At 42.5% G+C, this 13,732-nt stretch overlaps 1 protein-coding gene across 1 annotated transcript in view; it reads left to right on the top strand.

The window, feature by feature from the left end:
• Positions 1–5,783, top strand: part of CERS3 (ceramide synthase 3) — a 38,649-nt gene extending 32,866 nt beyond the window's left edge. The window contains 1 exon segment of the mRNA XM_009581067.1: positions 5,350–5,783. Coding sequence (XP_009579362.1) covers positions 5,350–5,481 — 132 coding nt within the window. The 3' untranslated portion in view covers positions 5,482–5,783.
• The last annotated feature ends 7,949 nt before the right edge of the window (positions 5,784–13,732 follow it).

The raw sequence follows: 13,732 nt of genomic DNA on the forward strand, positions 1-13,732 counted from the left end.
GTTTGTAGATATTTAAATGAAAATATTCTTAAGGTAGAATTAAGGTATAAGATTTAGGACATTCTGATTTTAATATAAGATACATTTAAGAGTCAGGAAATTCCAAGTGAAGGATAAGAATAAATATTTGAAAATCCAAAAAACTAAATTTCACCAAATCAGAAAACACATAATTAAAATTCCAGAATCAGCTGCGAAGTGCTTTTATATATCTGTACCTGGTAGAAGAAATCCAGTTAACTGTGTGGACATAAATTATGCTTAACCTAAAAGATTAATTGGTTTTAGTCTTGTCCAGGCAGGGGCAAAATTGAAATCTCCTTATGCTGCTGAGAAACCTCGAGTCAGTGTTGATCCTACTAGCTGAGTGAGGCCTGGTACATCTCCCACCCCAGTGAGAAAGAGCTTGAACTGATATGGACTGATCCTGCCTGCTTTTGCCTGTGGTAAGGCACAGCAAGCCTGTCTCATTCTCTTTCATTCAGCTGGTTAGCTGAAAAAGCAGACAAACAAACATCCCCCCACTACTGTACTCCCAAACTCACACCATGAATTTGTGAAGTAGACACTACACTATTGCTTTCAATGCCAACTGAAGTTATTGCATGCCTCTTAAAAAGTATGTCAGGGAGAAGCTGGATCGGAAGCCGATTCATGAAAAAAAAAGTTGTAGCAACTGAACTTCACTGCAGAAACATCTTCTGCTCAGATGTTGCTCAGCCAGATTCTTTCTCTTTTTCTCCATGCTGCCGCAGTGGCTATTTCTGTTTAGGAGCATGTCATTATAGTAATAGCTTACATTTTGAGACCTCGACTTGACAATCTGCAGTAAGCCACACTGACCCGATGGTGCGTTTGCTACCAAGTGCCCTTCCCCTTCTGAGAAAGCAGAAGGCATGTTGCTAAGACTTCCTCCCTGTTTATAGGATCAATCCACGTTGCTACAATACATCCTTGCCTCTTTTTTATACTGCTTGGCACTGTCTTTCCCTCTGCTCTGACACTTTCCACTTCAACTGCTGCGTAGCAGGTACAAAGCCATGGCTGCATTGGGACCTCAACATGCACACGGACAAAGATGCCATGTGCCCAGTAGAGGGGAGCAGGAGAGGAGGTCAGTGTCTGCCCAGTCCCGCTTCTTCTGTGCTTCTCCACCAGCACATGGGAGGAGGAAACCCACACTTCCATCTGTCTTCCAGCCGTGTCCTTCTCCTCATGCTGTCATCAGCTGTAGCAGAAAGAGCGTAGCGCCAAGAGCTTGTCAAGAGGGAAGTGATTTCCGAGTGCTTTATTGAGAGACAAACTTGCACAATTAGGAGTAAATTCTCTGTTGGTTTAGATGGGGATTTGACCAATGTTTTTCTGCCTACAAGAGGCTGGGAAGTGGCCTATGAAGTTTGCTCATCTCTTAATTTCAAGAAGTCTTTTTCCTTGATAAAGTCTCTCGGAAGGTCCTTTACTGTTCATGTAATAAGATGTGGTGCTAATGACTTGAATGATACACGTTCTAACAGCAGTGAAATGCAAGAAGCCAAAACTACCTTAACAAATACGGTTCATTTAACTAAAAGAGGCAGACTGAGCAGCAGGTGGAAGGGTTAAACAAAGGAAAAAAGATTATAAAAGTTTGCGGCTTTGGCTTCACTACAAATGGCTCTCTTGCAGGCTTTATAGCATTAGTGTTGCTTCTCATAAACCTTGAAACCATTCATCCATTTAGAAAGAATAAATTGGTTAGTCATCCAGAACATAAAATATACACATCCATTTTGTCTGTTACCCTAAACCATCTGAAGTATAATAAATGTAGTTGATGCCATTAAACCAAAGCATTGAGTATTAATGATGGCCTCAGTTGTGGTATTTACAGTTTGCCAGCTCTTGTGTTTCTGATAGTATATTCATCTGTTGTTGCTCAGGGACAGTAAAAGCAGAGTCTTTGAGTTGGAAAACACAACTAAGATATATGATGTGAGAGGCTCAGAGAAAACATCTTGGTATTAAAGCAGGGAAAATCCTAGAGATGTTACGTTTTTTGTTATTCTTAGAAGGTCGAAGTTAAGAGGCACAAACTTCACTTACGATATCTTGATATATTTATAATGCTCTCTTAAACCGTTTGCAAAGACAGGTTTGTTTGGTTTTCTAGTTACAGACGAAGCTATTGCTACTTAAAGTTCTGTTCTGTCACTTAAACAAGCTAGACAAAAATGGCCAGACTCTTCTAAAGCAAGTATTTGTAGATTTGATTTAGCAGCATTTTATCTTGAATAGTATCACAATTTTGGAAGTAGTATTCTTTCCCAGGATTAAGCAAATTTGCAATGGTTGCATCAGAATACAAAGTAATTTAATTCCTCTGCTTTGAAATATGCAAGACATTATCTCAAATGCAGGGATTTCCAGTGTGCTGGAAAAAACATTTACATGTTTTTTAATTACTACATATTATGCCTTTAATCAGAGCATCCAGCTTGACAGCATTAAAACTGGGAAGCAAATCCCATCTAAGTTTCCAGTTCCATGCTGGAAATGCCAGCTTATTCCTATAGCAAACAGGAATCTGTCACGTATCAGCTATCATTCAAAGCAAAGCAGATTGCCAGCTATTCTTAAGCATATGCTTGAGTAGCAGCAACTTCTGTGGCCCACAATGAGGTACTCAAAGTGAAATACGCACTCACGAACTTGACTGACTCAAGTCTATTCACAACCAGCACAAAAGCACTCCTCCCCTGTCACTCCCCACGTTTGCAGCCTCAGCCAGAGACTGCTCGGGAAGATGAGGGTACTTCCAGTGAATCTAGCAGATTCTGCATCAGACACTGTACTTAGGTTTAGCTTGCATTTTTTTTCTGAAACATTTTTGGTGGCAAAAAAGTAACAAGCCTCCCGCCACACCCTCAACATTTGTCTTTTACTGCAAATACAAATTGCAAAACTACCAGGAGCAAGAGAGGTGATCTGAAAGAGGCAGAACCTCATAAATTGTTTGTGGGGGAAAGGCTGTCTTTCCTTTTCTCTAACTGATGGCATGCCAAGTTTATTTTACAGTATTTACAGTAAGATTTGTTTGTTTTGATACCCTTTGTACGTTGTTAGGGAAAAGGCAAAAGAAAATCTCCAGCAAGTTTATAGTTTCTGATGAGACAGAGTTTAGGCTTTAATTTTCTTTTTAGTCCTATAGAAGTGTAATATATAAGCGGATATGACATTGCAATTGGATGAGTTATTACTGAACTGTCATTTTTTTCTCTGTATGAATTTGGTGCTTAAGAAAGACCTCAGACCAACAGGCTAAGAAAGTGAAAGTGTTAGTTCATTCCGAGAGCAGATACAGGATGGGCAGGAACAAACACTGATTTCTCCTTTCTGCATCTCATCTCTGACCTTGGCACATCACTCCAGGAGCAGGAAGAACGTGCAGTCTCTGCCTGTTTAGTTGAGGTCCAGATGGATGACAAGGAGAACAAATTTATCCACGATGGAGCGGTCCCCGTGTGGCTGTACAGGCAGCAGATTGTCTGCACAGGGGCTAACATGCCTGCCAGCCAGCACACAGCTCTGGAGGCAATTTTGGGAGTTGCCATTAACAAACGAGAGACCCTGGTGCTAATGGGTAAATGGTCAGCCACAGTGTGAGGGCTCAGGTTTTGATCCTCAGCTACAGGGAAACTCCCGGTTTTAAGTGAGAGGTGGTCTACTAAATCATGAGATGCTGGAGAGGGAATGACTATTGCCCATCTCTTCCAACACAAGAACTAGAGGGTGTCAGGTGAGTCTATCAAGGTGGCATCTGGTCTATCAGGCACCTTCCAAGTAACTGGAAGAGACAACCAGTGGTGGCTGCTGATCACACAGGAAACTGCTGGAGGCGGAAGAAGTTTCTTAGGTGCCTGCTTTGATCTCATTTCTGATCTCAGTCACCGCTTAGGCAGAAGGAAGTGTTTACTTGATTTACTGCGTCTTTAACTAGAGCATCCTACCCTCAGTCTGCAGAGCAGGTTATCGGTTGGTACGGAAAGTCCTTCCAGGGAGGCAGGTACTGCTCTTGTAAGCTTGTTGCACTAAAAGGGAAAATTGGTTTTAATGCCAAAGCCTCGATTGTTTGAACCAAACTTCTGAACACATTGTAGGGTCTTGGATTATGGTAGGAGTTGAGAAATAAGAGACTAATGGTATATTTTATGTGCCATGACAAATAGCACAGAATTGTCTTACCTCTCCCTAAGCTTTGCTATGAAATACTGGGTAGACACAATGTCTTTTCTCTGTGTGATGGAAACATTCATTAGCAAGTGCCATGTTTGACTGTCTGGGGATGAAGCATGATTGCCAAATGTTAGAAGCTGTTCCCACAGAACTGGGAAGGGATTTTCATAAGGGCAGACTGTCTCGCTGACCCCCTTCCATCCCTGCTAATGGAGCAGCCATCCCCTCCTCCCTGGCAATTCCCTTAGCAGGATGATATATGCAAGGTGTATATGATAGCTGTATAGACATGGCCTCCCCTTTGCAAATGTTGACGTGATGTATACACCATCAAGTAGGGAAGAATATTTCAGGGTCAGTAAGTCTCTTTAAGCAAAGTTAATACTGGAGGATGTTGGCACAACTAGACACTGTTTAGTATACACCTGTCAGAAGCAGGCAGCCTCTCAACTCCTATGTTTGGGCAAGTGTATTCATCATAGTTAGCTTTTATACAATATTCTTTTCATCTTCCCTGCACTTCACAATTGTTAATTAATCCCACAGCACCCAGGGATTACTAGTAACGCTTTACAAGGGAAAGCGGAAACAAGCAAGAAGAGGTCAAATGACTGGGCCAAGGTCATGGAAGAAATTTTGTCTAAAGAACATTAGGTTCTGCAAGGTTAAAGTGCTGTTAACTGGCGTGTCCTTGGATGTCAGCCTCCATTTTGGCAGGAGGGGGTGTTTCTGGAGGGCAATTTTGATATTGTCTAGTGTATTTAGAGCTCCCCTTTCATTTGTTCCCTTTAGCACATTTTTTTTCTAAGGCAAATGGAGGACAGAGGAGTTTTGTCTTCAGAGGATGATGGGGAATTTCCAAAAAGGGAGAATGTCTCATGTTCTGGAACTTTTATGTACCATCTTTTCATTTTGCAATTACAAATGGGGGCACCTGACTAATGAAATTAATTGGTTATTTTTTCAAAGTCATTGCAAAGATCCAGATACCCAGTTCACTTTAAAAATAAAAGACTTGCTTGTCTAGCACCCGTAGGCCTTTTTGAAAGGTCTGTACTGATAATAGCAATCTGGTAACTTATCTGACAGTAAATACTGCAAGTATAGAATATGCTTACGGTGCTTTCTTCTCCCTAGGACTTGAAAGATGACCGGAGCGATGAAGAGGAGGAAGATTCTGTTACAGATAATGAAGAGGAGTCCACAAAGAATGGCAACAAGAATGGCTGTGGGTCAAGCAAACATCTCCTAAACAGCAGTCACCACTAGCCCCCTCCTGCCTCACCTCCTGCAGTGATTTCTGCTCTGTTTTTAACCCAACCGACAGGATAGAATTTAAGTCAAAAGGCTTATGAGAGACTCTGATTGATTTATTGTTGGCTACTGGACCTGGAAAAAAGCCCAGTTTAGAGGGGAGGGGAAAATTGCATAACATGACAAAATGTGTTAATGACCCACTTTCTGAATCGTTGCTAAGTGTTTGGAAAGACGTTTGGACACACTGACTGAAGGTGTTCATCAAGGTCAAAGCTCAAGAGCGTCAGATCATTTAGTGTCCCATTGATTCTAACGTTGTTTTTCAATCTGATGTAAGATATGTTTCACAAAGCAGTTTAATTCACAGATGTTTTGTGGTAGGTAGGTAGTGTGAACTCCAATAGGAATTAAAATTACTCAATGTGGGAAAAATTTGACAGTGGTGTACAGTGACTAGCATTTTAGTCTTTACTTTTCAGTTTAAACCCTCATCAAAATGGCTATTTTTTGTGAGTTAGATTTCATTTCCTTGGAAGCCAGTGGAAGCTAACATGGAGGAAGTCAAATTACTTGCCTGTGAAGACCTGGCTTCACTGCAGAAATATAGTCTTTCTCCAAAATACGCTGTATGATAGATAGCTCAAAATCGTGTTCTAAGATTTACCTGTCAAGGAAGTCACTGTTAAAATAGCAAAACTCGGTCCCACTTCTCCATTGAGCTCCAGGTTTCACAAATGTCTTTCATCTCAGTCATTTTGGCCCAGTGTTAGAACAGAAGGTGCAGTGGGGAGGGAAGACAGTGAATGAAAATTGGGTCTTCTCACAGGTTCTTTTGTACTTCTTATTTGTCTTCAAAACTGCTGAACACCCCCTGCTCCTGACACATCTACAGCCCAGAAGATTAAAACCAAATTTCATCCATTCTGTTCTTGTGAGCTTGTCTCACACAGCAGCATTGGATGACTGTCCTGCTCTGTCAGGAGCGAGTCTGCTGAATTCTGTTTTGTGGTTCCTGTGTGTTCCCTGCATGTATCTGGGCATTGGGGGAGCATGGGACTAGCAAGGAATGTCACATCATCAGTGCTGTGTATTCATTTGGTGTCAGGATCTGTATTTCCATCTCTGCTCTTTTTGAAAATCAGGAATCACATTGGTTAGAGCCAAACTTGGATGTGAGTATGTGACTTAGCCCACATACCGTTGTTTGTGCTGTAGGAAGTGGAGGAACAGTGGATGTTTCATCAGCTCCTCTTACCAAAATTGCCTCTATCCTAAGTTTGCACTTTTGTTCTAACGCTAGTGCAGAGTGCAGCAGCATTTTTAGCCCCAGGGCTTTCCAAGGAGAGCCTGGGCTTTTTAAAAAGGGTGGTACCAGTCTCATTTCCAGATGCATTTAGCTCACAAGATCGTAAATGATTTGTGTCATAAGTTTTAGAGGTGAGAAGCTCTCCATGTGGTTCTACAGTAGCTGAGATCATCTGGTGAACTAAATCCAGTAGCTTCATAGAGACCAGGGAGACCACTGCTAAAACAGCCTCAGCGCAGATCTTTTTGTTCAGAAAGACTCTTTCTCCTTAAGGCTGCTCGGGCAGGAACTTGGTGACCTACGGGAAGTGCTATATGACTGACTTGTTTTCTCAGGATTTCCTTGGCAAAGGGGGATATAATTCAGCGACTGAAGCATTTGAACAAATGGGAAATGTTTGGGAGCTCAGATATGAAGAAAGAAGTGTTTTCTGTGCAGTTACAAGAAACTGTAGGAGTACTTTGTTACAGAGGCTGGTAGTATGAAAATATCTACATATGATCTGTTGAACTAGGCTGGCTGTGTTTAATTTTTTACTTATATTTTGGACTATATAATACCCCAAATGTTTATGTTTTACTAGAAAGAGAGTTACACTGAGAAAGGAGTATGGCCTACAGCTTCTGAGAAGGGTGGGAAATGTACAGCGGCGGGACAGGACTCCTGAACCCATGGTTGCAGTTCAGTAGTGCTGCTCGGGCTGAGTGGGCAGAATTCCCTCAGTAGTTGTTGTATAGCAGTGTGTTTCCTTACATAGCTGTAGAGAATGCCTTAAATACTGCAGTGTGGATTTATTGGAAGTGTAAGTACTTATTACATCATCTACAGCAATTGGTGAGTTTGGCAGGGTCACAGTTGCTTATCAGGGCCTGTTTATTGCCTACATGAAAAGGACTGGCCTTTCCTAACAAAACATAGAAACCCTGTCGTCTTGAAGGCTTTACACTGCCTTTGAGGGCAGAGGAGACAACGATGCTTTCTACAAGACATAACAGCGTTTTGGGAGATGGCCAGGGCATTATCATTTGATTTTGGTGCCAGAAAGCTTTCCTGCTATGACTAGGAAAGGAATTCAGGGAAGGAAACATGAAGAATGATGTTGTCACAGGAGCGAGCCTCTGAACAACTACTGAGTTTTAAACTGGAATTTATACTCTCGTTGAGGCCAAATCTTGCCCTTCCTACTCAGACAAGTCTCCCACTGAAGCCAATTAACTCTGTTGGAGTTTTGCCTAGGAAAAATTTTGGATTGCAGTTATCCAACCTAATTACAAGACCTGTTGTTTTAAATTGGTGTGAAACTAGGGTCTTAAAAGGAGAGTAAAAGGTAGATAAATACATTCAAACATAAAATGTTGAGACAAATTTTGGGTGGGTGCAGAAGAATATGGAGGAAAATAACGTCCTGAAGGTGAAGATTAAGTCTAAGCACAGTAAACAACCAAATAACTACATCACATTGCAGTTAGGGGTATGGAAGGAAGGCAGGCCATGGAAGGCCCTTCCAGGGGGTTACTGTCATGGCCAACCAAAGTGGTGAGACCTAAAAATTCTGAATGTAAACCACCAGGTACTGGGGATAAATACCCACAGCACAGAAGGAAGTGGGAACAGATTGTTACAGTGGGACTGGACACATGTCCTGTGTTAACATCAGATTTGTCATTCCTGAAGTTACATGTGTTTCATTTTCCACTTTTTACTGATAGAAACTCAGAAACGAGAAGCTGAGGTCATGGGGAACAAAAGTCATACTAAAGAAATTAATGTCATGGTGCTTCAAGATTTTCAGTCTGTTCAAAGCCCTTACCTTTTTTTTTAATGTTATCATGAAAAGAGTCTGAAAACTACTTCTGCAAGTGCAGAACAATTGCAAGTAATGTATATGAGCACAGATGACACTTCAATGCATTATTTTGACCATTTCACAAAATGGGTCCTGGTTTAATGCTTGGACACTGTGCATCTGGTTTTGCTATGTCACTCTGACCATGCCAAAGTATTTATGATGGAATTATAGAATGAAAATGAAATCTTAGTCCATTGGAATCAGCGGAAACTCTTCTGTTCCATTTAATTCCTCTGAATTTTGTTCAGGTCCTCCTGTCCCTGTATACTATGCTGCCTCTTTACTTGTTTACTACGTAGATTTACCAGTCTACTCTGGATTTGATTTATAGATCTCCTTTACTCCACAGAACTCATTTTGTCAATTTGTATCATTCAGTGTAATTATCTTTTTTTGTTCTTAATGCCACTGAATTTGTCTGGTCAGTTATGCTACACACTATAAATAAATATTTTTTAAAAATAGGTATCTATGTAAGGATTCCCTTGTTTTCCCTGCCTTGCAGTGTCCTCCTCTCTGCTTTCCGTTCCCTCCCAGCTTTCCAGTGAGGGCCCATTCACGAACTAATTCCTTACTCTTCCAAGTTTTTCCCTTGCCTGGAAAAGGCTGGATGACCCACCCCCTTCTTCAGAGGTAACAGCAATTGCTGTAAATGAACTTTTCTTTTTTTTCCTGGACAATTCATGAATGGAGCCAAAATTAATGAGTGCATCATCCATCATTTGTATTTTTCAAGATTTATGCTTTGACTAAAGTGCTTGAAAGTGGTCCTGTGTACACTGGGAACTACTCACTGTAGAATGCCAACACATTTTTGTATCTTTACTCAGTTGTTTTTTGTTGTGCATATTAGGGCTGCTTATGAAGTTACATGTATTTGAGGAATGTTAGAATAATATGCAAATATAGAGATAATTATTTTTTTCCCGGGAGTGCTTATGTTCATACATAGTCTGAGGTGCTATTGCCCAGTTAGATTGCCATGGGATTGTTACCTAAATGTCTCGTCATAAAAGCACACTTGAGGCAACTCGGACGTGGCTCTTAAGCTGGCAAAAGCAGGAAAGCTCTACTGAAAACAAGGGAGCTGTGCCGATACATATCAGCTGAAAAGCTGTTCCATATTTCTTATTCTTTCCATTTCTGACTCCCTAGTCGGGAAGATCACAGAGGTTCTGACTTACCATCTCTTCCCATGGGCAAACAAACAAGAGAAGGTGTTTCAGCCCAAATAATGAACTGTAGCAGAATACTTTTGTTTTATTATCTGAATTCATTTTTTCAAGCTTGTGAGTAAGAATAAAGTAGATGGAAAGCAAATCGAACAGGGATATGTGAGTTTTGGCTACAAACAACTTGCAAACTGTGGGGGAAAAAAAAAATCTTGCTGATTTAGAAAGAAAAACACCATCTCCACAGGCACTTCCCCCAGCTGTGGATTTGAAGAACAACAGATAACCAGTGGGCAGAAATAAAAGTCCACGCTGAGAATAAGAACATAGCCCAGTTGTGAAAATGCCAAAAAGAGTTGGTTTGATGGCTGTCAGCTGCCCGAGAGCTGGGGAGCCTTTCCGTATGGAGCAGCAAATGAGCCGAGAATGTACCTCTCAGCTGATTTCATTGGTCATGTTCAAAATCACTGAAAATGTCTGTTCCCGTTTCCCAGTCAGTTTTATGGGCTCCCTCCTGCTCTGCCTGTCCCATATGGAGCCAAGGTTTTGTTTCTTGCCTATAGAGTTTGAGCTTTGGCTGCCCAAGATGTGGACCTTGAGGAGGATAAACACCTCTGACTTGTTGAAGATCACACAGGACATCTGTATTCCCACTGAGAATGTGATTTCTGCTTACGAAATTTATACAATCTACTTGAAGCTCATGCTTTAGAGACAGAGAGTAACCAACGTGTGTCAGACAGCAAGGGGGGACTGTGAGTGACTAACGGAGCTGACCTTTCCTGAGCAGAGCTTCGTGAATAAGGAGAAGAAAAGTCAGCAGAGGGCTTGGCCAACTCATTGGACAGGTTTTTCTTACAGATGTAAGTGTGAAAGACTCATTTAAAGGCTGCTTTCTCCGGCTCTTTAGTGGAGAGTGTTTTCTCTTCACTCTGTCTCCATATTTCTGTATGATGCTACTTGGTTTATAGAAGTTGCTAAACAAGGTCAGAGCAGTCATCACTCACTTCTGAGAGCAGCCAGCACCAAAAGCTTGAGGTGGATACCAAACTAGCAGCCCAGAGTAATCCCTCTCCCACTCTGGTACGAGGCAGAGGTAGGTTCATGCTCTGAAATGTGTTTTGGGGGAGGAAGGGTTTTACCATGAACAGTTGCAGCTCTAGATGTTCTTGCCACTCATGTACCACAACCAGCTGCTCTGTGCTGCAGGGGTTGAGCACACCTTGAGTGAGGAACCTTGAGTTCAACCTTAGGTTCTTTTCTTTGAATTCCCATTGTCCAGCTTGTGTTTGCCATCCTGCCACTCAGGTTTTTGGTCACCTGCATTGCTGCTTAACCTCACCAGCAGAGATATCTCCATGCTCTGTCTCTGCTCCAACCTGTAGTAGCAGCGCGTTTGCACATACTGCCAAGGTAGCACACTTGCCTACTGAAGTCTAAGCTATTTGGTACTTCACACACAAGAGGGGAAACTTCACAGAGTCCTGGGACATAACGGGAGAGAAGGGAAATCATTGGCCAGAAAACTAGGACTCCTGCAGAAAAAAAAATAGTTTCACTTTCTGTCCTGTTATCCACAGTGTGTTAAGATCTTAAGCAGCAGAGAGAAGGTAAAGCCCTGACATTAATCCCTTGTCAAAGAACAGGATTCCCAATCAGGAAATGGAGGTGATCAAAGCAATGTAATCTTCACCCTAGCTGACTACAGAGAACTTCAAGCAGGGCTCTGAGAGTTTATTTAACAGAAGTACCCTCTGTGGGATTACTTGAGGTTTCTAGCTTAATAGAAGACAAGGCTGAAAGCACAGGTCTAAGCTTCAACATACAACTCTGCAAATACAAAGTCATAACAACCCATGTAGGATAATGTTGTTGATGTTCCAATAGTCCGAAGATTTATGAAAATATCTTCTATTTACTCAGCTGGAAAGAACCCTGCTCTTCTGGAATTTTGTTACCCCATAAAGCATTCAGAGGAGACCCCATAATCGTTTCAAAGTCAGAAACATTAAGTGGAATAACAAGTATAAACCCTATCCACAGGGACTTTGAAGTGCAAGAAGCATGTCCTTGCAGCCATAGAATATTACTCTGCTTTGAGCCGGGGTGGGAAGAAACAGCTCCCAGGCAGTTGTTTCAGGTGGTGAAAAGTCCATATTTTTCCTACCACAAAAGGAGCTGGTCTAAAAAAAGTTAGAGTTGAGCAGTGAAATAGATGATTAAATTCCCACTGAAATTCACAGGAGCTTTTCCCATGATGCTGATGAGAACTGGATCCAGACCTCAAGCGACCAGATAAAATGATAAGGACAGCATGGCACTGCATTCTCCAGCCATCAGGAGCAGGGCACAGCCCCAGTGTTTCCTCTTCCTATAGCCCAGGGCAAAATCTTCCCTGGAAAATGAGATCTTCTGTCTGCAGGACACTCACCTGAACGCAGTTCTGCCTTTGCCTCTGCCCAAACTGGGCATGTATCTTGAAAATTCCTGGGAAAGCAGTCCCTCCCCTTTCAAGCCAGAAACTTCACTTTCAGCAAGCAGTCTGCCTCCTGTCCTCTGCACTGTTCAAAATCTCAGCAAAGACTGGGTTGTTGATGCTAAAGCCTATGATCCAAGGCCAAATTTACCAGGAAGAGGCAAATGACGAGCTGTGGTTATCACAACCACCTTAGCATGTGAGTGCATGAGAGAGCTGCTGAGCCAGAGGAGAAAAGTGAGCAGAGAGAGAAACTGGAGCAAAATGGCTGGGGCAACACAGCAACAGTTTAAACACAGAACTGACATCACCAAGAATCACAAAGCAAAGCAGTTACAAGGCTAGGAAGAAAAAAGCCCCAAGAGAACAAGGAGGAGGAAAAAGACGGTAGTTCAGTAATACTGGGGATCAGCCCTTTCCAAGCAGCAGAAGCCAGCTTTGCCTGGACTCTGAGATGAACTCTGTAGCCAGGACAACTCCTTTTCCCTGAGCACCAGTGGTTTCAGATTGAGCCCAGCCGATGAGTTCCCAAGGCGGGAGCAAAGGCAGCAGGATCTGGGAAACACTCCTTTAGAAAGTTCCCGGTATGTGAGTGAGGGGACAGGGAAAGACTCAGCTGCGGCTGGGCCAGGGTAGCCACAAGTGGAGGCCAGCAGACCTGCAGCTGTGGCAATGACCCCATGGTTCACCTCCAGTTGCTGGGCAAGCCTGACTCCCCCTTGAATTTCAGCGTTGGTTTTGTGCTTTTCCTGGCTGACTGAGACTCCCCAAGAGTCCCAGAAGAGCTCCTAAAAGATCTGTGTGTTTGCTTTCTACAACAAAGAGCAGAAGAAAGCTGCTAAAAGGCCTTTCTAGTGCTAGCACGTATGGGTAAGTTTCTTGGTTATGTCATGGGCTGCATAGAATGCAGGAGAAGTCCTAGTATTTCAGGAGAAGAATCTGTGGGAAGCAGGAGCTAAATCTTATCAGGTTGTGCTAAATCTTATCAGGCTATGCAAATCCTACCTAGTTCCTTTGCTATTTTAAAGGAGGAATTATTCAGCAACCAAAGAATGTTTCATACATTTCCCTATTGCAAGAAGCAGTGAGGTAAGATAGCAGTTTTATGTTTGGAGCTTTTTTTTCCCTTCGAATCCTGCAAGGATAGCACTTGAGCAGAGAATAGGACACTGTAGCAATAGCCCCTTTTGCCCGAAGTGAGGACTATCCTGTAATCCATACCATACTGCAGGACATGCATGGCATTTATTGAACTTGGGAATTGCCCCTACATCCACTTTTGTGCTGCAGTTTCCCCTCCTGCACGCAGTTGTGATTCTGCTCTGACATAAAATCCAAGCAAGAGGGAAGCCAGGATGCTTACCCCCTCCCCTGCCCTGGCACGCGTGGCCGACATGAGGGAAATCGTAAACCAGCACCACCACGTCTCTATGCTGCGGATTGCAAATACGGCTGGGCCC

This window comes from Fulmarus glacialis, unplaced genomic scaffold (genome assembly GCF_000690835.1).
Source record: "Fulmarus glacialis isolate BGI_N327 unplaced genomic scaffold, ASM69083v1 scaffold12297, whole genome shotgun sequence".
Taxonomy (NCBI): Eukaryota; Metazoa; Chordata; class Aves; order Procellariiformes; family Procellariidae; genus Fulmarus; species Fulmarus glacialis.